The sequence below is a fragment of the Callorhinus ursinus genome, unplaced genomic scaffold (genome assembly GCF_003265705.2).
Source record: "Callorhinus ursinus isolate GAN/ISIS: 27379988/994484 unplaced genomic scaffold, GSC_fseal_2.0 scaffold12, whole genome shotgun sequence".
NCBI classification, from domain to species: Eukaryota; Metazoa; Chordata; class Mammalia; order Carnivora; family Otariidae; genus Callorhinus; species Callorhinus ursinus.
Window position 1 is genome coordinate 46841310 of NW_027397074.1, and position 24703 is coordinate 46866012.

General features: G+C 39.7%; 1 protein-coding gene and 1 long non-coding RNA gene across 10 annotated transcripts in view; one reads left to right on the forward strand and one right to left on the reverse strand.

Annotated features, from left to right (window-relative positions):
• The window catches only part of PDE1C (phosphodiesterase 1C), a 648442-nt gene that overhangs the window by 100836 nt on the left and 522903 nt on the right, over nucleotides 1-24703 (reverse strand). For all 9 annotated transcript variants that reach the window (XM_073899034.1, XM_025873104.2, XM_073899041.1 and 6 more), the window contains one exon: nucleotides 2050-2163. In XM_073899034.1, the coding sequence (XP_073755135.1) occupies nucleotides 2050-2163 (114 nt within the window). The remainder of the gene's footprint in view (nucleotides 1-2049; nucleotides 2164-24703) is intronic.
• Nucleotides 17553-23199, forward strand: LOC141373803 (uncharacterized). Its single transcript, XR_012380128.1, has 4 exons — nucleotides 17553-17872; nucleotides 20167-20327; nucleotides 21893-21934; nucleotides 23073-23199. It is a non-coding gene; the product is annotated as an uncharacterized lncRNA (long non-coding RNA).

Genomic DNA, 24703 nt, shown 5'->3' on the forward strand with positions numbered 1-24703 from the left:
GCTCCATCTCAGGCTCTAAGAGCACCCAGTATCTTTATTCCTAGGTTTGTGGAATTTGAATGGGATCTAAATCTTCCCTTTAAAAATGCATTCACAGGGAGGTTTTCATAGATGGACCATGTGGCATTATTTTGTGTTTAAAAAAAAAAAAGAACATTTAAAGACTTTGCTATAGACAACAATACTGCATCACAAACTTCAAAGTTGCTAAGAGACTAGGTCTTAATCGTTCCCAGCACAAAAAAATAATGAAGATTCTGTGGCATTATAGAGGTGTTAGCTAACGCTCTGGTGGTAATCATATTACAATATGTAAGTGCATTAAATCACCACACTGTACAACTTAAAGTTACACAAGGTTATACATCAATTATAAATAAATAAAATAAATCTTTAATAAAAATAAATTTAAGGGCGCCTGGGTGGCTCAGTTGGTTAGGCGACTGCCTTCAGCTCAGGTCATGATCCTGGAGTCCCTGAATTGAATCCTGCATCGGGCTCCCTGCTCGCTGGGGATCTGCTTCTCCCTCTGAACTTCCCCCCTCTCATGTGCTCTCCCTCTCATTCTCTCTCTCTCAAATGAATGAATAAAAATCTTTAAAAATAAATAAATAAATAAATAAATAAATAAATAAATAAATAAACTTAAGATAAAATAAAATAAAAATAATTTTTTTTAAAGATTTTATTTATTTATTTGACAGAGAGAGACAGCGAGAGAGGAAACACAAGCAGGGGGAGTGGGAGAGGGAGAAACAGGCTTCCCGCTGAGCAGGGAGCCTGATGCGGGGCTCGATCCCAGGACACTGGGATCATGACCTGAGCCGAAGGCAGACGCTTAATGACTGAGCCACCCAGGTGCCCCTAAAAATAATTTTTTAAAAAATTAAAAATTTAAAAAAGAAAAAGACTTTGTAAAATATTACCCAAATCACATCAACCCAGTCCTCTGAAGTAATAAAGCAAAATGATATCAACTGATATTCCTTCTAGTTTGACAGAACATTACAGAAGTATAAATTCTAAATTCAAGCAAAATTTCCAAAATAATGCAGTTCTTTATTTGAGCTCAGTGATTTAAGTCATCTGTAAGATGTGCTTGGCTGATTTTTCAAACTTGTTCATAGGTCAGACCACCAGAAGAGAAAATAAATAATAATAAGTTAAAATAAAATTGTATTTTATACTTATATTAAGTCCTACTAAAAATAAGCAGTGTAAACAGGTATCAATAAAAAGTTTTAAAAAAGATTTTTTTTTTCCTATAGACACATCAATTGGGGGGCAGGGGAGCAAATGTAACATTTGGAAAAAACTATGATATCAAATTTCCTTAAATTAGGAACCAAGCAAGTCACCAAAAACTAAACCACATGCATACTAATTCTTAGATTACTGGGAAATCCTTTCAGATTGGAATCTGGCATAGAGAAGTTAAGACTGACAGAGGAGCCTGAATTAGAAAAGAGAAAAAAAGTCTTTCAAATTCACCAGGTCAACATCTTTCAAAACAAAAGCTCTTTTGCTACTTTCAAATGCATTTGCTGACAGGAAGTGCTTTAATACGTTTGGATAATTCAGGTGGAAAGAGTCTATTAAAAAAATTGGTAACACGCAAGATTGCAGGAGGAATTCTGGGTTCTTAAGAGGATAAATGCTTTATCGTCACTTAAGGAACCTCCACTTAAAGACAATGTGAATTAACACATGAAAATAACTTTTAGGCTGAGGCTAACAGTGTACAATTATTACAGTGGAACTCTACACTTGATAAGAAATCTTACCATATTTTTAAAAATCACTTTTTCTCCTCTTACATTATCTCACTCCATTATCATAATGGCCATGTGAAAAACGTTCAGTTAGCTCCTTTCTCAGATGAGGAGGCACAGAGCTAGGAGAGGTCCAAATTTCCTTTTGTAGAAACGAAAGCTCTGTCGCCCGTCATTTGAGCACTACCCCACTACAGGCCAAGGGAGACATTTCAGAAAAGCCACATAACAGAGAACTGACCCTCAGTGTACTCACTTCTTGTCATGTTTAGCTTACCTGGTTTCATCAATGTACACAGATTCGAGTACTGTGGCTGCATATTCCAAATTCTTCTTAAGATCTACCACCGAAGCCTCGCCTCTCTCTAATTGTTTGACCAAAGATCGTAACCTAGGAGGGAAAAAAGACACGATTAAATTAGAATAGAGGGAACAAAGAATAATCCTACAATTACAGCGACACATTTTACAGCCATAGAATGTTTTTATTTATTCCAGTTTACCTGGAAGGAAAATACAAATCTAATGAGGGAGCTGAGAAATACTGGTATTTCTCAAGTTATAAAATAAATACATACATTTTTGCCATTGTGAAGCAAGAACAAAAATGTTCTCATCCACCAGGCACAGACCACCCCCAAGACTTTTTAGCTGTCTTTTATCTTTCTAGGAGTTCCCTAAATTAGCAATGATTTTGCTCCTTCTCTAATTTGAATTTTTTTGTTCTAATTGGATGTAGTAAAGCATGAGCAGCACCAACATCACAAAATGCCACTTGAGATTCTGCCGTGTTAAAGATTATACTATGTTCATTCAGCAGTGACCAGCCTCATGAGCCTGCAGGAGCAACCTCATAGTCAATGGGTATTCTAAGACAGGTGAGGAGATTCAGAGCACCAAAATACCCATAGGGGGCCACATAAGGAATACCAAATATAAACTATTTTACAGGACAGGAGGAATTCCTCTAGGGGCAGATAAATACTCCAGCTTTAAGGAAAAAAAAAAGAGAGAGAGAGAGAAAGGCTGGATAGTAAACCAAAGTATTGAAGACAAGATCATCCCCCCCTTCTAGTCAAGTGTTCCAGACAGTGTAAGAGAAATGATAATATAGGCTATCTTATTTATATCAACACTACCCCCACAGAGAAGGGGTTAGTATATATGAGAGCAATAAAATGACAAGAGATGATCAAAGTCCAGTAACTGAGAACACTGTAAATACCAGAGATGTGGAGGTTGGACAACTCCTCAGGCCGTTTGACAGCCAGCAAAGGAAAGAACAGAAGCTTTGAGGACAACCTTGGTTTTCAGTCCCACATCACAACATATTAGCTATGTAATACCAGACAAGATATTTAACTTCTCTGAGTGTCAGCTAAAAGATGGAGATCCAACCACCAAATTTTCTCAGTTGATATAAAGATTAAATCATAATATATTCACATCAACCATGTGGGTTTTTTCTAGCCTTATTTAATATAATTAACATATCACATTGTGTAAGGTGTACAACACAGTGATTTGATACACATACATATTTCAAAATGCTTACCACAATAAGGTTAGTTAACACATTCAATACCTCATACAATTATAACTATTTTCGTGGCGAGAACATTTAAGATTTACTCTTAGCAACTTTCAAGTATACAATACTTGAAACTAGTAACCTGCTAACTATAATCACCATGCTATAATCACCAAAACACATCAGATCCCCAGAACTTTTTCATCTTAAAACTAAAAGTCTATATTCTTTGACCAACATCTCCCCTTTCCTGGTTGTTTTTATAAAGGCAATTATTACCATTATTGTCATTGTTGTTATTCAGTGACCTTGATCATCACAGGCAACCAGATAGGAAACATCCTAGCAACATACATAAGATTATTATCAAGTCTCCATCTCCCAAGGCTGTTTCCACTTTCCTGACTTCAAAATATCCTCAAGATTTGCCATCATGAGAGAGTAGTTCACTTCTTGGCAAGGTGTAAACTACTCCCCTCCAGATCTCCATGAAAATGATCAGCAATAAATATTGAGGAAAAACTCTGGATCAACCTTCAACAGTAGGATCAGCCATACAAAAGAAATTCTAAGGAATTTCAACGATGTAAAATACCATAGAAATAAGACTGAGGGTGGTCACTACCTAACTTGTGAATCTCCAGCATGTAACAGGGAAACCAGCAGAGGCCTCTGTCAGCCTGGAGGTGAGGATCAGCCCTGTGGCTCCCATCAGGAAGTGTTCTGGGTTTCAGGGGCAGCAGGACAGGGAGTTGGCATGGAAGGGCTTACCAGTCACTCACACAGAGTGGACAGCCAGTCTGCCAAAGAATGGGGAGATTGTAGCTGTGAGCCCTGAGAGCTATTCCAAATAAGGACTGGAAGCTCTTTAGCAAAACACATTCCTGGCTAGGCTTGCCTCTAATTTTGACTCTCACCTCCAGGGGCCCAACTACCCCCAAGCTGTCTGGACTCTCAACTGGCAAAGTAAAATGAGGGTAAATTTAAGAATTTTTTTATTTTCTCCCCTCATTTGGGGCTTGAAGATTCTACCGGGAATTGACATGACTCTCTAATAGGACCCATGTCAATTCTCAAAACCTAAGAGGAAAACGACAAAAAGTAAAAAATGACTAGGCAAAATCTAAGACTAAGAAATAAGAACCAGATGATCCTGTCCACCTGTAATAGGGCTTCCATAAGAAATAAACAAACTCAAGCAGCTTTAATCAAATAAGTTTTCCTAGACTGAAGAAAAATCTTTATAAGCAGATGAAAAAGGATCAGATAAAACCAGAAAAAAAAATACATAAAAACATCAAACATATGCTGTTGTAATTTTTTATTTCAAAGAATAGAGAAAAGAACTTGCAAATCTTAGAAAATAAAATATATGACATACAAAGTAACAGAAATGTAAGTTGGCCATAGAATTCTACCATGCCAGATACCAGAAAGCCATTTAACAGTAATACCATTTTTTGAGAATAATGTGGTGTAATTTAAAATATCTATGCCTAGATCTATATTTAGTAGAATGCCAACAAATATATTCTCAGGTGTGGACAAGTTCAAAATTTCATCATTAATATGATTTTCCAAAAAACAAAACCAAAAAACTTGAAGGCATATTCTAGGATAGTGATCTTTCAAGGGTGGGAGTAGATTCCTGGATCTCCCATTAAATGGACTGTGGATTCGTGACCTAGATTTAATGAAGCCCGTCTTTACAAAATAGGCAAGTAGTTTCAAAAGATTTTTTTAAAGTGGCAGATGAAATATAATGCTAATTATGCAAGGTCAAGTAAATATGAAAATGCCTGACACTTCTTTTCCTAAAAGAAGCTCCTATTCCTAGTAGAAGGGCTTCCTACATCACTTCCATGAACTAAAAACCAATTATAATGAGTCAAAAACAATTGAAATGATCAAGAACATCATATAGAATATCACTTTGAATCCATGATTATTAACGATTCCCACTCCTGGGAAAGCACAATATCGGAGTAAGCAAGTCTAGAAGAGCTTCATACCATCCTGGAATCTGGCAGCCAGGGCCCTAGGCCAAAGCAGGAGCGAGGCATCCAGGGAATGCATCACCTGGAATCCCACTCGACAGTTCGAGTTTACATTACATTACATTAATAACTTAATGGTTATTAGCTCCTAAAACGGCAGAGCACTGACAACCATCTCCCCTGAAAAGCCCCCGACTCGGTGCCACAAGTAACAGAGAATCAACAGTATGGGGCTCCATCCTAATGTAGTCACCAGTAGTCCCAGGCAGACACGGGCACAGCCACATGTGAAGGTCTGCCCTGACAGAAAGTTGTAAGCAGAAGCAAACCCATAACCCAGCGACTTCAACAAATCCAGAGAAGAAATAATACAGAAAAAAGTACTGTTAGGATGCATACGACGTACTAGAAATTCATATCTACTCCCGTTTCTCTGGCTTATGCGATGAGCAAAAGATTCTATCAACACCCTGGCAGACATAAAGGAAACCTAGAACACAGTCAGTGTGTTTATGGAGAACACCCAGCTGGCATTCACCTCTCTTTATTCAAGAACAACTAAACAGAAAAAATACATATGTCAACAAAAAGAGTGAGCATTAAAGAATGCAGAGAATACAGTGCTCAAAATGCAGAGAAAGGACTCACTTTTGAACATAAAATGTACTAACGGCAACAGAAGTAAACTTTAGGGAACGTCTACTTTGTGTTCCATAAAATTCAGGAAAACCTGGATCTGTGAAACAAAGATGAAAGCTGAAATCATGATGTGATAAAAAGCAAATATACTGAGACCGGAAAAGAAATTAAAAAAGAAACAAAACATGAGAATAGAAAGACTATCTGAACTTAAAAAAAAAAAAGCAAATGGTGACCAACTTTTTAGACACCTAGCTCCTATTTGGACCGACACCCATCAGATATAAACCATACCTGTCCCTGTCCACATAGTTGCTGGCTTTAGGCTTTCTGCAGCTGCCACACAAGCCCTAGAAGAATCCAGTTCTTATTGTCAAGTGTTGTTGAGCTCAAAGATGGCGTTCAGGTGGGTGTTCCTCCATTGGTCCCTCAGTCCACCCTCCCTTCTTTATCCCTCCTGGAACATGATGCCCTGTCCTTCCCTACCTACCACCTACCTCTTGGTGAAATTGCTGCTTCGTGAATGGAAGGGTTTCAAATGAGCGCTCACATTGCTGCCATCAACTAGACTCAAAAATTTAAAAAAATTTCCCAAAGTTTCTGGGAATAAGGAGGCATCCTTCCCTATTTTCCATCACAGTACAGGTTTTCCCTAGATCTGAATCCATCTTAAGAAGGGTTGTCTGAAAATAGCCATGTTATAAAGTATCTCATAGCCATGTTATAAAGCAGTTTTTTTAACCTTGGAGAACACTAGCTAAAGCAGGAAGGCTCAGATGCTTTCCTTTGGTCCCCTCCTGAAATCTGTCTGGATGTTTTTCCGTATGGGTTCATTTCACCCAAAAGCCTATGTCCCCATGGAGAGATCCCATGGTAAGTTGTACTCGTATAACAAGCTATTTAATACCATTCATATGTAATTTTGGTTCAGCCACCTAAAGGAAGGGAGGGAGGGAGAAAGTTGAAGGAGGGAAAAGGGAAATATACAACAATAACAATAATAAATTCTCTCTTCTGAGTGAATGTTCATAGTTTCCAGCACTCCATCCATTTCTGTCACTGTGGCTGCCAGATAATAGTTCCAATATAGAAGTGCAACACCATTTTAGGAATAGCTTATGCTTTCAAGCTTTGGCAACATGCCTTTCTGTTAGGATAGTGTATAATTTCGTTCTGGATGAGCCACAGCAGCTTTACGTGAGTCTTGTATTTCTCCCCAGAAACTCTGTTTTCTATGGCTTCCCAGTACAAGGCATATGATGAAATGCTGTGTTTCTTCAGTCTTCTGTGCTCTCAAGCCCAGGTCAAGTCCCGGGTGCTGAGTTACCTTGAGACTATGCCATTATTTGAAATGCATAAAAGCGTCAGAAGAGAGGAACTAAGGAAGGAAATGCCGAACACTGTATTTTGGAATTTGAAAGAATGTTGGAGTAGAAAAGAGAAGGTCTTCTTTTTTTCCCCACAAAGATAATTCTAGAGCCAGTAGGGTTGATTTTATTAGGAAATAACTTTTTCTTTTTTTAAGTAGGCTCCACACCGGCGTGGAGCCCAGCTCGGGGCTTGATCTCACAACCCTGAGACATTGACCTGAGCTGAGATCAAGAGCCAGATGCTTAGCCAGACTGAGCCACCCAGGCGAGCCAGGAAATAACTTTTTGACTCAACTTCATAATCCAGAAAACTGCCCTACAATGGACGAAGCATTATTCCCCACCCAAGTGAGATCCCAAAAACCCTACAATACTATGCCTTGAAAGCATACATGTGCATTGAGCTTTAGACACAACTACAATGAATCATCAGAAAAGCCTACCGAGCAAAAATAAACTGGAATAAAAAGCCAGGAAATATGTTTTCTTATATTTGTCCTTTCTGCCCAAGGTCATTCCCTCTGAGAATGGTTATTAGCTCCTAAAACGGCAGGGTGGCCAATGTTGGTTGTTATCTCAGACAGGCTTTGTTTAGTTTGAAAGAACAGATCTTTTAAAACACTTCCCGTACATGTCCCAGTGAATCATGAGTCCTACAAACTCTTTTGAATAAAAATCTCAATGTTTCAGTTCATCACATCCGTGTATTTGTAAGGCAAAGGCGTCTCTGTGTGCTTTTCACACACCTGTTTCCTCCATGTCACTCCCATCCCCTGCCACTTACCTAAATGCCATAGAAAGTAAATTAAAACAATTCCTCCAAATGGGATACACTAAGTGACCTTCAGGCTTATGCTTTAGTGCCCTCCGAGTGTTTTTCTGGCGATTTGTTTGTTTTTATAATTAATTAAGAGGGCTGCGCTTGAAACACTCATTCACAATTTGCTGGGTGCTTTCTGAGTGCGGGCGCATTGACAGGCTCTAACTATCCAGAGAGAGAAAATGCAGTGCTTTCCCTTAATTAGGGAGGATGAAGGCTAATCGGCACCTACCGTGAGGCACAGCAAGCACGACAGTAGAGGTGACAAGGGTGCTGAGAAAGCAGAGAGGAGAGGAATGTACAAAACACAAGACCCTCCCTTGAGGAGGTGGCATCAGAGCCACTGGAGGCCACATAGGTATCAGCCAGGCAAGCAAGATTGGATTTAAAAAAATGGCAAACTCTGGACCGAGGGAGCAGCCAGAAGACTGTGATCCATTCAGGGAATTCCATGGGTAAGCTGGAGCTTACGGCTATGTGAAGAGATAAAACTTTAGAAGAAGGCAGAAAGAAACCAGACCCTGGTGCGCTTATGCCAAGCTGAAGAAATTTAATTTTTTCTTGGAGATAATGGGGATCCCCTGGAGAATTTTTAAATCGGGTGGGGGAATGATATGATAAGATCTGCATTTTATTTATTTATTTTTTTTAAGATTTTATTTATTTATTTGACATAGAGAGACACAACAAGAGAGGGAACACAAGCAGGGGGAGTGGGAGGGGGAGAAGCAGGCTTCCCGCTGAGCAGGGAGCCCGATGTGGGGCTTGATCCCAGGACCCTGGGACCATGACCTGAGCCAGAGGCAGATGCATAACGACGGAGCCACCCAGGTGCCCCAAGATCTGCATTTTAAAAGATCAATCTAGCTGCAGAGTAGAGGAGTGCAGGTACTTAATAAGTGGGAAAATTCTATACATTTTTGTTATAATGAGGCTTGTTTTGTAGCCTGAACAGTGCGGTATGAATATAATCTCTCATGTGACAGCACCGTGGTAGGGTGTTGCATGAGTTTGGTGGTAGTAGGGATCATTGTTTTTAATAATTTCTGAAAAAGGACTTGTTTTAGGCATGTGGTTTCCTGATTTAGTGACCTCCAAACCAAAAGCAAGAATTCCATCAAAATGATGGCTGGCAAGAAGAGTCTAGTTCTGTAACTTTTACCTTTTGCTAATCTCCTAAATAAAAGACAATTTTGTTTTCACGGTTCCCAATTACACTTGCTTAGGCTTTCAAATAGATTTAAATAGATTATTGGGCTCTAATTACCCTTTCACTTAAGAAAAAAGGCCAGGTGCCTAAGTGCATATCTATATAAGTTATTAACTAGTAAAAAAAATAATAAGGTTATAGAAGACTTTAAATAACATTATTAACAAAATTGACCTAATTGAACATGTACTGAACGCTACACCCAGTTGCAGAGTACAATATTCTCTTCAAGTGCACATGTAACAGTTCTCAAAACTGACTGTACGCTGGATCATAGAGAAAATCTCAACAAACTTCAAATAACTGAAATCAGATAATGTTCTTTAACAACAGTGGAACTCAGGCTGAAATCAATAACAAAAAAAGTGATTTAAAATATTCTAAACGTTTGGTGGCACCTGCGTGGCTCAGTCAGTTAAGCATCTCAAGGTCCTGGGATCAAGCCCCACGTGTAGGGCTCCCGTCTGCTTCTCCCTCTGCCCCTCTCTCTGCCCCCCCCCCCCCCCACTTGTGCTCTCTCTCCAGTAAATAAGATCTTTAAAAAGAAAGAAAGAAAGAAAGAAAGAAAGAAAGAAAGAAAGAAAGAGTTCTAAATGTTTGAAAATTTGGGAATACACTTCCAAATAACCATGGGTCAAAGATTAAATGAGAAAATAATTCTAAATGTTGATGAAAATATGATACATCAAAAGTTGTGGCATCCAGGTAAAGCGGTGCTAAGAGGGAAATATATAGACTTAACTAAATATATTAGAAAAGGAGAAAATCTGAAAATAAGTGATTTCATTATCCATCTCAAGAAATTAGGAAAATAATAAGTTAATCCATCTCAAGAAACAGAAAACAAGTTAATCCAAAAAAAGTAAATGATAGCAAAAAATAAACACGGTAAACAAAACTTCATTAAGTAGAAAAACTTACACTTAGAAAACCAACAAAGCCAAAATAACAACAACAAAACAACAAAAATTGGAGCGCCTGGGTGGCTCGGTCGTTTAGGTGTCTGCCTTTGGTTTATGTCACCTCAGGGTCCTGGGATCCAGAGAGCCTGGAGCTCCCTGCTCAGCGGGAAGTCTGCTTCTCCTTCTCTGCCCCTCCCCCCTTCTTGTGTGCTCTCTCCCTCTCTTAAATAAATAAATAAATAAAATCTTTTTTTTTTTAAAATTTTTTTTTTTTGAAAAGAAAAGACAAAGGAGAGAGGGAACACAAGCAGGGGGAGTGGGAGAGGGAGAAGCAGGCTTCCCGTGGAGCAGGGAGCCCGATGCAGGGCTCGATCCCAGGACCCTGGGATCATGACCCAAGCCGAAGGCAGACGCCTAGGGACTGAGCCAAAATCTTAAAAAAAAAAAAAATCAACAAAGCCAAAAGCTAGGTAAATAGAGAAACCTTAATTGAATATTCAATAATCCAAATAATTGAGAAGCTTAATGAAATGGATAAGTCAAACAAGACTGATCAGGACAAAAAAAAAAAAAAAGAGCACAAATAACCAAATATCAAGAATAAAAGAGAGAATATTACTACAGATCCAACAGACATTTTTAAAAGTACTAAAAAATATAAATACTTTTGTGCAGATACATTTAAAAATTTAGATGAAACTTTAAAATCCATGAAAACTTATCAAAACAGACATAAGAAAAAAGATGCAACATAAAGACTTCTGTATCTATTGAAGAAACTGAATGCACAGTTTAATATTTTACCACAAGGAAAACTCCAGTGCTGAATCACTTTATCAGTGAATTCATCTAAACCATTCAAAGAGGAACTAACACAATCTCCCAGAGAAAAGCAAAAGAGGAAACATTTTCCAGCTCATACTCTTGCTTCCAAAACCAAATGAGAATGTTATAAGAAAAGAATTATAGACCAGTCTCTCATAAACACAGATGCAAAAATCCTAAACAAAATTTTAGCAAATTAAAATCCAGAGATAAATAAAATGGAAAGCAAACACCAAGCATGCTTTGCAAGAATGCAAAGTTGCTTTAATATTTTAAATCAATGAATAAATATTATTCATTATTTTAACAGGAATGAAAGAAAAAATTATATGATACAATCTTCATAATAGATTTAGAAAAAGTGTTTGAGGAAACACCTATTCATGATAAATATCTTCCCAAAGAAGGAGCAAAAGTGAATTTCCTAAATCTGATACTAGGTCTTTAAAACAAAAATGTTACAGCAAACATCATCATACATAATACTGAAATACGGTAAGCTTTCCTGTTGAGCTAGCTCATATGGGGACATCTATTACCACTACTTCCCTTCAAGCCTGTACGGGAAGTTCTCACCAGCTCAAGAAGGAAAAGACAAGAAATAAAAGGTATACGGACTGGAAAGGAAAAAATAAAACTGTTACTACAGATAAAATCATACATAGACAGGATATCTAAAATAATTTGCAAAGAAAGTATTATAACTAAAAGGTGAATTTAGCAAGGTCCCTGGATAAACAGCAATAAACAATTAGAAAACAGTACTACTACAAAATCATCAAATAAAAAGTATACAGAAATAAATCTTATAAAAGACAAAAAAGAACTCTATAGAGAAAAACTGTAAGATATTATTAAGGGATATCTAAATGGCCTAAATAAGTTAAAGAATAATCCATGTTCATATATTTAAACCTCAGTATTTAAGAACTATGAATTCTGCCTAAATTCATCTATAGACTCAGTGCAATCCCAAACAAATTCTCCATAGGTCATTTGATGGAAACTGAGAGGCTGATTCTAAAATTTATTTGGAAATGCAACCAAATATACCCAAAACAGTTTTTGAATAAAAAAGAACAAAGCTGGAGAACGTATACTCCCAAATACCAAGACTTATTACAAAGCTTTGAATTCCCGGCCTGTGCGCCTCTTCCACCTCGCTATCCCAGCCTTCTCCTCTCAACATACAGCTGGTATGTGTAAGGACGTGCACCTGTCCTTTTATATTAATATAAGCACAACATACGTAGGCAAGGGAATCTGCCACAAGAATAATTAAAACAGCTAAATATAAACTGCTTTTGAATTATCCTCTTCTACATGTGATTGTTCTGGTCCATCAGCATGGGTCCATTCTTTGGATGCCCACATTCTCTTGGTTGCTGTGGATGTTCTGATGAATATTGGCATTCCTTTTGTTTTCATGAAGCTACACCATGGAACATACCTGCATATTCAGTCTTCTCCTACTGTCTGTTCTACAAAGTAAATCTCCTTTCCGGATGCATGTTTGTGGGTGAGAGAGGGAGTGAGTGTGTGTGCACACACATGCCAGCTCACTGATAGTCAACACTAGACAGAAAGCGCTGTTCAGTCCAAGAGAAGCCTTCTATTTTGATGGTATTCCAGGAGGTATTATGACCCAGGTTCAAGTTTCAATTCCTTTTGATTTTACAATATTGACTGTGTTCCTGCAGAGTTCTTGTAGTAATATAATGCAGTGATTTGGAAAGGGGTCCCCTCTAGTCTTTCTTGGTCTTCTAGAGAAATATTTCTTCAAAACCAGTTTATCCCTCACTTGTTTTTACTGTCACTCAACTTGCACATTCTCTTAAAAGGAGATAGTGCAAAAAAAAAAAATGCAAGATGCACAATTATGCTAGGAAAATCTTTATTCCTGAAGGAAAACACTGCCTCTCTAAAGTATGACTCTAGGTGCGCAGAGCTTATGAGGAAAGGATGCTAATGTAAGAGCCCACTTTATTGGCCAGCTTTCTTCAGGAAAAAGAAATACAAAGAATGAAGAAGAAAACCCAGAGCATCATTCAGAATCCACCACAGGCCATGCTGGGAACTGTGCAGAGGGAACACGAAATCCTGCCAGGGTGCCAATAGGTAAGTTCTAGAAGGCATTTTTCATTTGCAGCTATTCATGTGCAAAGAATCACCATCACTTCTCTCTGTGGATAAACACGCCACTTCAAAAACATCTGTTACGATAGACCAAAGAAATGAGAAGAACTAAAAACGTCTTTGAATGGTGGTAATGAGAAAAGGAAAATGAGCAAACATAAGAGGAAAGTCTGCAGGAAGATTTAGGCAGGTTGAAACCATGCACAGACACGTTTCTCTACATCTTAAGAGTCAACCCAGCCCCATGGCTCCCTCGTTTTCCTTCCTTGAAATCAGTTCCTTATTCAGTCTGAATTGGTAGGTGTTGGTAGGATTATCTAGAGAAGCTCAAGCTCACTCACCCAGTAAAATCATAGAAATCTACCATACTAGAAACATAGTATATTTTAATAAGATAAATATTTAATAAGATAAATAAGATTACCTTTTTCCCCCATGTTTGGTTTTCTTTTCTTTTATAACAGAAATAAATAAATAAAATTAATAAATAAATAAAATTAAGTCTACAAAGAATGGCTAACAAGATGCTGAGTTAGCCCAGCTCCTTTCCTTCAGATTAATTCCAGAAGAATTGTAGAAATAAAAAATAATAAAAAAAATAAAACATACACACACACACAAAAGAAATAATCATAAAAAAAAAACCCTCAAAGAAAACTGTGAGACACTCCCAAAGTGAGTCAAGGGTGCTTTGTGTGAGGACAGTGCTGTGCACGTCCTTGGGCTAGGACAGGAGGTAGCCCCACCAGGCCGGGGGAGGAAATGATAGTAAAGGAAGTGTTATAATCTGCAACTGTTCCCTCCCTTCCACTGCCTCTGAATCCACACTGGCCACCCCCGTGCCTCTGGTGACTCAGAACTCTAAAGGTCAAGATATTCAGGAGAGTTCAATCAGGGTTGTTTGTCCCACCTCGTGGCTCTACCAAGTGGGACATAAGTTCCAAGATGGCCACAGAAGGAAAGAGAATGTGGAAGGACATATGTGGGAGTGTTTTATGAACCAGCCTCGAACTGGAACGCATCACTGCTGGTCACTCCCCATTGTTCAGAAATCAGTCTCATGGCCACACCTTTCCAAGAGAGAAGCTAGAGGATATAGTCTGACTGTGTGAGGGGTGAAGGAGCTGGTTTGCTGGAGAGCCAGCCAACCTCGGCCACAGCTAGAACAGGGAATCCTGTCATCTCTACTTGTTTTTCTTTTTAACTCTTTTCTTTCTACCTTGTTGAGAGGATCAAATGGGATACTGTATATTAAAGTGGCTTAATAACTGTATAATCCTACTAAACTGAGAAACATAATCATACTGATTATGAGATAACTTCCCAAACTTTCTGATAAAAGTGAGATCATTCTCAAGGAAATTATCCTGAGTGAAAAAAGGCAATCCCAAAGTTTACACACTAGAGGATTCCATTTGTATTGCGTTCTTGAAATGACAGGATTGTGAAATGAAGGACAGGTTAGTGGTTGCCAGGAGTGGGAGGGGGAAGATGGGGTGACAAGGATGGGAATATAAAAGGGAGCCTGTGATGACAGCACTATCCTGGATCCTGACTGTGGTAAAGATACACAGACCTGTATGTGTAATAAAGTTGCACAGAACTAAACAGATGTGCACACACACAAGTACAATACAAATGGGGGATCGAGGAAGATACGCAGATGGTGCTCATGTCAATATCCTGGTTGTACCACAGTTTTACAAGATGTTTCCACAGGGGGAACTGGGTAAAATGTACGTGGGAATCTCTCCATATTATTTCTCATAATAATCTGAATCTATCTCAAAAGAAAAAGTTTAACTTAGAAAAAGGGACACAGCCCTCCCGCTCGATGGAATATTGGTGATAATAAGCTGGACTTACGTTGTCCTTACACTGGCTGGTTTTATAGAGGTCTCTCTGTTCACATGGCCTGTGTAGTATCTACCTCCCAGATCCTTCTGCTTGGTTTCAGCAGAGGAAGGGATAAATGTTCACTGGTGAGCTACTAACGGTCTGATGACCTTGGAGAGGATCCAACAAGGGCTTACAACCAGTGGTGTTCAGAGCATGGGAAGAACCAGGGAAAAGACTCAAAGCGATTTCATGCTGGAGATTCTTAGGACCAGCTGAAGAAACGGAGATGTTAGCGCATGCTCGGCACACTAACCAGATGAGGGAAGAAGAACCCCAGTGACTTTCCTAAAGTGTCCCATGTTCCACATTTCCTGGCCACAATCCCTGCAGAGCTCTGAGGTATGAGGCACCTTCCCTCCTTGCATTTCTGTTCTCCCTCTCCAGTTCATCCTCATAAGTCTGTTTAATTTTGAGGGTGATTTCACTAAGTCAGGCTGACCAGAAAGAGTCTGTGAAGAAGGAAATTCAGAGCTAGGCACGGGGCTGATGGAGTGACGGTAAGTAGGCAGGGGTGTGAAAAGAACCTGTCACGGCGATTGTGTTGTATTGTACCGTCCTTTCCAATCAAACAGGAAACCAATTTGCATATTATTAACATTTGAAGTTTGTTTTCCACATAATTACCATTCAATTTCCTGCCAACTCTTAATCATTCTGTAATAGCTTTGGGGTGGGGTGCAGGTAGGGATATGAACCTGTAGTGCATTATCGTTCATTGTCTGTCTGCTCTAGCACGTTCTAATAACTGAATGTGTCAAAAGCCACAAGATTCTCCATTCTTTTGTTATATATTCATACAAAAAAAAAGAGTTGAGGAGACTTTTTATTCAGGTGTTACCATCTCCCTCACCAGCATGACCTCCCTGGCTTTGTACTTGAGGGCTGAGATCTGTTCCACTTTCTCTTCTATTAGAATTGCGCCCCACCTTCTCTGTGGTTAGAAACACGAGCTTGCTATAGCGCAGGTAGCTAAACAAGGTAAATGTTAATAGGGTACCCAACTCCCATAACTATTTAGGAACACAGCTCATCCTCTGTTAGCTATTTTCTGTCAGAATTTACAAGGAGAGTTGATTTACAAAGGAATTAGCAGTAATCATAGCAAATACTGGTGGATCAACAGGGATAAAGCACTCTGCTTACCCCAAGTAAATTATTCCTCAGTGTTCATGGTGGTGATTTTTACAGTTTAAAAGTACTGTCCGGTGCCTTGGATTTCTCCCCTCACAAGCAGTGTGAGCCTCCATGGCACCAGGACTTGCTCATGTCGCATTTTGAAAACCTTCTAAAACTCAGTACATACTCTGAAAGATTTTTTTAATGACACTTGAACTTCTGTGGTGTTGTAGTATGTTTTATTATTGAATATGAAAGGAAGAACTTTATTCAGAAGAGCTTTGTTGAGCTTCAGACTCTGGCTCGGGACTAGAAAGAGGAGTAAATAGTCCCGTTGGATGATTCTCTGTCAAAGGAAACAAAGACACCGAGGGAATCACAAAACGTTCAATACTCCATCCTGACTTTGGAAGAGTAAGTGAGATCTGTCCAGTCTCAAGGAAGCGGTGGTGCAGTCACACCTACGCTATTGAGGGTTTCTGGAGAGGAGTCGTCTTTTCTTCCAAGGGACTGCAAACCCGCACAACTGGGGCTTGGGGATGTCCCTGACCTGGGAGAGCAGCCAAGGGGACACCTGCTTTGTCCATAGGACCGAAGGCCAGCCAGACCTGATGACAGGTCTCCCTGTGGAACCTGAGAAGCAGCTGGGCTTGGTCCAGTGCTAGTGTGAACTAAGAACAACATGAGCATCTCTGCTACAGTTGGGGACTGCTCTTTAAAATTGAGAGTCACACGGATGGCTCAGGGAACAGCCACTTCTGTATGTGCTTTGGCTCTGGGCTATTTACCATCGCTTGCTGCAGACCAGGTGTGAATTCCTTCTTCCCCTTTTCTCCTAGCCCTTGCATTCTCACATTTCCCTCCACAAAGATGCCATCAGATCAGAACTGAAAAGCTAAAACCTGTGGCCCAAGTGACCTACTGCTTTAGACTTCCCTCCCCTAAAACCCTAGTTCCCCCTCGCACAGGGAATTCTACCACCTGAATTCACTGGTATATCACAAAAAAGACGGTGTTGTGTTTTCATGTCCCCCCTCCCCAACCCCACCAACTGCTGCCAACAGCCATTCCCACCAAGACAAATCCCCAGGAAGTGGTGGAAAGAAGAGCCTAGGACATGGCTCGTGTGCTTGGCCAAAACCTTGAAGTGGAAGGCTCTTGGACGACAGGTCAGGGGGACACTGAGAGCTGAGTAATTTAGCCTTTTGTGGACTCAGCCAGGGAATGACCCCTGTGGTGACTCCCAGGCCATTCTCACACCAACCCGGCACAGTGACATCACAATACAAGCAGCTACTGGATGATGGTTACAGTTAGACAGAGTGAGCCCTCAGTTCAGATCACTCAAGTCTCCCTTGGCTCCCGGCGGGAAGGAGGGAGGTGAGGGAGGTCCTCTGTGCCCTGCAGAAGGACACGGATAGCTGAAAGAGCTGACTAGTGGGACTACCAGGAGTGCTACCGTGGGTGAGGGCCACAGGACCCAAGTGGGAGTAACAGCCAGGCCTCAACAGATGACAGCGCCACAGGAGCGGAGCAGGGCTGAAACGGTGGGGAGAAGAGAGGCCTTAGCTCGAGATGCCACTAAGACTTGCAGTGACCAAGTGGACAAGAGAAATAAGGGGTGCCAGAGAAATAAGGGGTGCCAGAGAAACAAGGCAAGAACATAAGGCCCCATGCTGTCCTGGGGAGCAATAGGGAGAAAGAGAAATATGGAAATCTGAAAGCCTAAGTATTTAGATATTTTTAAACATGAGTTACCTAAAAGGACCATCTAAATTATTAGATTGGGTGGAGTTTCATAATGTGTATTATAGGTTCTCTCTTTCCACCATCACCAAACTCTCTCTCTCTCTCTCCTCTCACACACACACACACCCACACACACCCATTCCAGACCCAGATCCAGGTGAGTAGAAAGCTTATGCAGCAGATGAAATCGTACATAGGAAGTAAAGAAGCCACACTTTTTTTCACACCTTGAGTATGCTGTGAGTAAATGACAGCCCTTCTACCCTCACTGTGCTGAGCAACTCCTCAGAGGCAGGCAGGGCACGTGAGAAACAGACGGATGCAGTGCTGGGCCTGCTCCCAAGGCATTCACACCTGGCATGGGAGGTCAATGCAAAACCACCACAATCTTCTTTGGCAAATCCTGTGCCAGAGATATAACCAAATATTGTTGGAGCACAAAGAAGAGGGAAATTACTCCTGGTAGAGGTGGGACAAGGCTCCACAGGTGTAGACATGCAAGCCAGATTTAACAGCTCAATGTAACAATATTCCATGTGTCCTGATGTATACCTTCAACTGTGCTGGACCCATGCATCTCGAGGGTACAGTCGGGAAGGGGAGGCAGGCACGAAGAGATAAATTCTATAAAATACATTAAGTCTTAAAACAGACTGCTTTGGGCATTATGGAAAAATTATGAAGTTTGAACTTGTCAACTTCAATTTCTAAAGAACACCAAGAAACTCAAAGTTGAAAGGAATCAGTGGCAAAGTTCACTGGACTCTCCATCTCCTGCTTAGGAGAAAAGAGCACTTTAAAATAGGTATTCCGAGAAGAGGTCAGGGGAAGAGAGGGGGGAGGGGAGGAATATGAGATAATTTCCAAGTGATTTCCTGAATTTCTTCCCTTCAGATTTTGGAATATAATACCTTTGGTCCCACTTGAAAAGGCAGTAACCATGAGTCCAGTATACTATTTATGTCTCCCTCGGCCAAAAACAGTTCATCTGCCAGCCAGCAGCCCTGCTCCCCTTCCAGAGAAGGCAGAAGAACAATAAACATAAACGGAGAGGAAGGAAGGAGACAGGCAAGTAGTGCCCACTTAAGATGACGCCCTACGGGCAGCAGTGGACACTGTGTCTCGAACAAATGAAGGCACAGGGAAGAAAACGTTAGGAAGACTTTCTAGATAATTTCTTCTGCTCCAAAATGTGGTCTGTAAGAGGGGAAGGGATCCCAAAAGGAGAGAACACGAGTTAAATAGGGCAATTCTTGTTATTTTCATTTCTCTACCCTACCTGAATCTCACAAGTAGAGGGCAGATGTGGGACAGGACCACCCCCCTACTTTGGAAAGTGACTCTCTGGTGGCCGTTTCAAAACAGGTTACAAATCTATGTATCTCTGGGGCAAAGCGATGGGTCATTTCGTAGGGATGAATGCAAAGGCAGAAAGATGTTAAATATCTATTAAGGATTCCCTCCCAAAAGCTGCCTGGGTGCCCAAGACGAACCAAGGTGTCCAGATGCTAGATGAGCAGGTATCTGGGCACCACTGCTAAGGCTTCTGCAGAGGGATAGGAGATGTCTGCTCCTAGACCAAGGGAGGGGGGAGGGGGGGAGCAGGACCTGCACAGAGAATGGACAAAAGTGGGGAAGGCCAGGGAAGATGGATCACCCAACTACCTGATTTTATTACCAGAAAGTTTCCTTATTCTTAGAGACTTCTTACTGGCTCTTGTGATCCACTTGGTAAGGATTTGTTCCTACTGTTGTCCAAGAATGAGAGCAGCTAACTGGACCTTGTTGAACATACTGTCCAGAATGCTTTCCTTCACATTTTTGTGATATAGTTGCCTCCATGGCAGCAAGTCAACAGGCGGTGATAATGAGATAAGCAGGGAAGAAAGCATTTTGAAGAAGTAACAGCAATAGTACTATTATAGGAATAGTAAGATTGGTCATTGTATTGGCATTATTCTAAATTGATTCTAGTGCAATGATTCCCAAAGCCAACACTGAATTCTAATTTCCTGGGAGCTTTGAAAAATATAGAAACCCAGGCCAGATTTTAGACCAAAGTATGAAATGACAAAATCATACTGATAATTCTGACCTTGTAGTGTGGTGGTCACACTTTCAGACAAATAATCTGAGTAATTAAATGGCCTTGTGTGGTTTGAATCATCTTGACCTGTGCTTTCTAAACTGTATTCCATAGAACACTTGGCCCACAGGATGTTAACAGGCATTGCTCACAAAAAGCCTTCTGGACGGAAATGTTGTGAAAATCCAGGTTAAACAAAGTTAAGCAAACTTTGTTTGGTGTTTGTCTTCTCAAGATCTTTTTCCGTGGATGCAAACTCACTCAGACTCTCTGAGGTAAGGCTATTGTATAAGGTATTTCCCCCCCTAGATTTGACAAAAAAGATTTGTGTTTTTCTTTTAAACCCCTCAGGGCTCAAAAGTTCTATTGTATAGGATTTGGGGAGCACTGCTCTGTGGCCACCCTGCTCTGCCAAGGGAATCCAGAAAACTTGGGATGAAATAAAAATTATACAACAAGACAGTTTCCCTCCTCTTTATGCACTTAAAATTTTCTATCATATAGCAAGAGAAAAAGATAAGGAGCAAAAAACATGCAAGATCATGCATTCATGGAAACAAAGCGGTAAACCACAACATGTGACTGTCCCTGGAACCATTTTTCTATTTTAAGAACATTTCATCCACCCCTTTCTAGTATTATGACATTATCACCTGATAAACCAAAGATTTCATAAGTTAAATGAGAGGTGGTCTCAGATATTTTGATGTAGTTCATTTTTACTTCTGCATGATGGAAGAATAATTTTAAAAATTCTTTCCCTTTGTCTCTTACGACTTTTCTCTAGTATTTTTTCTTTTTCTCTCTGGACACTCCTGGACGACCAGCTAACATAATTTACCAGGACAAATGGACATATCGTTATGACTGCCAGGTCTCAGTGGTGTGTACTATTCCACATTTGGAATTTTGCCCCTGAATTAAACATAGAACCACCACAACCTATTTGTTCTCCCTCATTCATATGCTTTTGGTTAGAAGAATTTCTGGCCAAAACTACGAATAGCCAATAATAAGTTGTTTAGCCACCCACCCCCAGAACATTTTTGACACAAACTGAGTAATTTTTCTTGGGTTTTATTTAAATTTTTCCTAACATTCTTCTAAGCAACTCAGGGTTGGTTTTGGTTTAATTTGTGTTTACTATAACACATGTACAAATGTGAGATAAAAATAAAGTGTTCCCTAGTTTATGTTCTTTAAAAAATATCGGAGAAGATGTCAAATGAAATAAATATTTCACAAATGATAAACACACTTGTCATTGGCATTCCCTGTATAGTACCCCACTAGACTGTCTTAAATTTTACAAACTTTGTTCTATTTCAGAAAGAATACCTGGTCATTGCAGAAAATTTATAAAATACCTATTAGAAAATAAGAGAAAATAGAAGTCACATCAAATTGTTCTACCTAGAGATAATAATTATTAATATTTTATCATATATCCATAGATAGATTTTTTTAAGTGATGATTTTTTGGCCTTCTCTGTACTAATTATTTGGTAGAATCCTTTTATACCTAGTAGGCTATAAATCTCTTCCCATGTTACAAATGCTTTTCTCCAACATAATTTCAACAATAACATAGTTTGTCACTAAATATGTACCATAATTTATACAATCACTCTATTAATGGAGGACATTCAGGTTGTTTTTAATTTTTGCTATTTTAAATACATTTAAATTAAATTTTTATGGCTGTATTTTTTACGCTCTTTTTATTAGGATAAACTTTAGAAGTCCAATATCAGGATTAAAGGAAAAGAATACTTTTTAATGCTTATCGCTAAACTCTCCACCACAAAATGCACAGCAATCTTTTCTTTTTCACCAGCAGAACATGAGCATGCCCACTTTTCCAGATCTTCACAAATACCTGGTAAGACTGTTTGAAAGGCAATTGAAATACATTTGCATAGATATATATTTTGTCTCATTTTTTTATTCCTTGGATTTTCAATGGAAATTTTAGAAGGGGGGGAAGTAAAGGGCTTGATATAAGATTATTATCTTTAACTGGAATGGCTCCCCTCCATCCCAATTAGATTTTAACTGAAGGAAGTTATTTATGTTTCTAATATAAACAGTAAAGAAGTCATGTTCGATCCTCCCTGCTTCTCTGCCTAGCAACTCAGAAGCTTTCCATCATTCATGCAGTCTAGCCTCTTGCCAGATTGCTCTTAGCATAGCATTGCTCATGGTTCCAGTCTTTACCAAGAGCACAGATGTCCCATTTATACCAGTCAGTCCTGACTGTAGACAATAAAGCATCAAGAAGTGGCAACCAATATTGCAAGTCTCAGAAGATCCCTAAATGCCTAGTTATTAACAGAAGTATTAAAAAAAATTACAGATTTTATGTCTTGTGTGAGAAAGGTGTTGGGACCAAGAGAAGAAAAAGAGGCTGAAAGAAGAAAATGAGGAAAGAAAGGAGGGGGGCAAAGAAAGACAGATACGGGGAAGGGAGGAGTGATGAAAAAATGTGTAAACCCTTAGAAATGAGCATTCCTGTATTTCCCTCCACAAGTGACAGGAAGCAGGTTAATCTGTTACCTATTTCATTTTGCCCAAAGGCTTCCATTAGACTAAACTTGACTCTTAAACGTGTACATCATTACTGTCTCATCCTCAGGCAGTGATTCTCAAGCAGGGGCGATTTTGTTGCCCACAGGAAAGTTAGCAATGTCTGGCGACATTCTGGTCATAACAAGAGTGTTACTAGCCTCTAGTGTGTTAGTGGCCAGGGATGCGGCTAACCGTATGATGCACAGGACAGCCTGCCACAACAAAGGATTATTTGACTTGAAATATGTGTAATGCCAAGAAACCTTGCTCCAAAGAAAACAAAAGATTAGTTATCTGCATTTAGAGAGCTTATTGGAGAAAAGCAATGCCACTGGCTGTCTCTTCATTTAAAAAAAAGCAATATAAAATAAGCTAAAGAACAACAAAAAATCCCTAGCAGACCATAGATACTTTCTACTTAATTGATTTTCTTGTTTATTTTATTTTTACAGCTTTATTGATGTATAACTGATTTACAAAGACCTACACATATTTAATGTGAATAATTTGATGAGTTTGGACAGATGCAAACACCTGTGATACTATCACCACATCAAGGTAACAGACAGATCCAACACCTCACAGAGTTTTCTTGTGTCCCTTGGCTTTGTTTCTTTTTGATTTGCTTTAAGTGGTAAGAGCATTTAACATGAGATCTACTCTCTTAACAGATTTTGAAGTGCCCAATACCAAATTAACTATTGGCACTATATTGTACAGCAGATCTCTAAAATGTATTCATTTAGAATAGCTAAAATCTTCTACCCATTGAATAATTGTTTTAGGTATAAGGTAATATTCATTAGCTTTCTCTTCCTGTTTTTTTTTTACTATAATATACAATATTTTACTGGAAGCTGTGAAAGTACTGCCAAATTTTAAGTTATAGATAGTTCATCTTTTTTATTCACACTAATCTAAAATTTACTTTATACAGTCATGACAAATAAAAATTAATAAATATGTAAATAAAACATCCGTCAGGAATGTACTATATGTCTGTCCAACATTCTATGTAATATCTATGTGAAAGACACAAAATCACAGTAACGTCGTATATACATAAATATATGTATCTCTATATAACAGATATACGTCACATATGCAGTCATGTATTGCAGATACATCACAACAAAATAGGAGTGTTCTCCATAGCACTCTATTGATATCCTGAGTGTTTTAAAACTTCCTGTTTCAGAGTCTGATTTGTAGCTTTAAAAATCTAAAAGTTAAACTCTTTCAGTGACTCCATTGTTTAGTAAGTTCTTTTTTTAGAAGACTTTATTTATTTATTTAGAGAGAGAGCATGCTGTGAGCAGGGGAAGGGCAAAGGGAGAAAGAGAAGGAGAATCTCAAGCAGACTCTGCGCTGAGCATGGAGCCTGAGTGGGGCTCCATCTCACGACCCCGAGATTATGACCTGAGCCAAAATTAAGAGTAGGATGCTTAATTCACTGAGCCATCCAGGTGCCCCTCCATTGTTTAATAAATTCTTAAAATTCACGTTACCAAAGATGGTCCAATATTTTAAAACCTATTAATATAAGGGCGGAGCAAGAAGGCGGAGGAGTAGGAGACCTGGATTTCGTCTGGTCTCAGGAATTCAGCTGAATAGGGATCAAACCATTCTGAACACCTACGAACTCAACAGGAGATCGAAGAGGAGATTAGCAACAACTCTCTGAACAGAGAAGCGACCACTTACTGGAGGTAGGATGTGCGGAGAAGTGAATTCAAGGCGATATTTGGGAGGATAGACGGCGGGGGAGGGGCCTCCGTCGGCCTCCGTCGGCCGCTTCTGGCAAGTGATAGAGCCGCGGAGCACAAAATCGGAACTTTTAGAAGCCGGCTCCGCTGAGGGACGTCGCTGAGCGGCTAAGCGGGGGGTGGAATCCTCCCGGGACAGTGTGGTCTCAGGACCCTTGGGGGTCACAAAAAGACCGGGGGTGACTGAGTGTGGCAGAGCTCCCAGGTATTGGAGCGGGGAAGCCTGCTGCAGAGACGGAGCCGAGGCGCGGGCTCTTGGCTCGGGGTGGCCATAAACTGTGATCCACGACACAGGCCACTGCTCCTCCAGCAGGGAC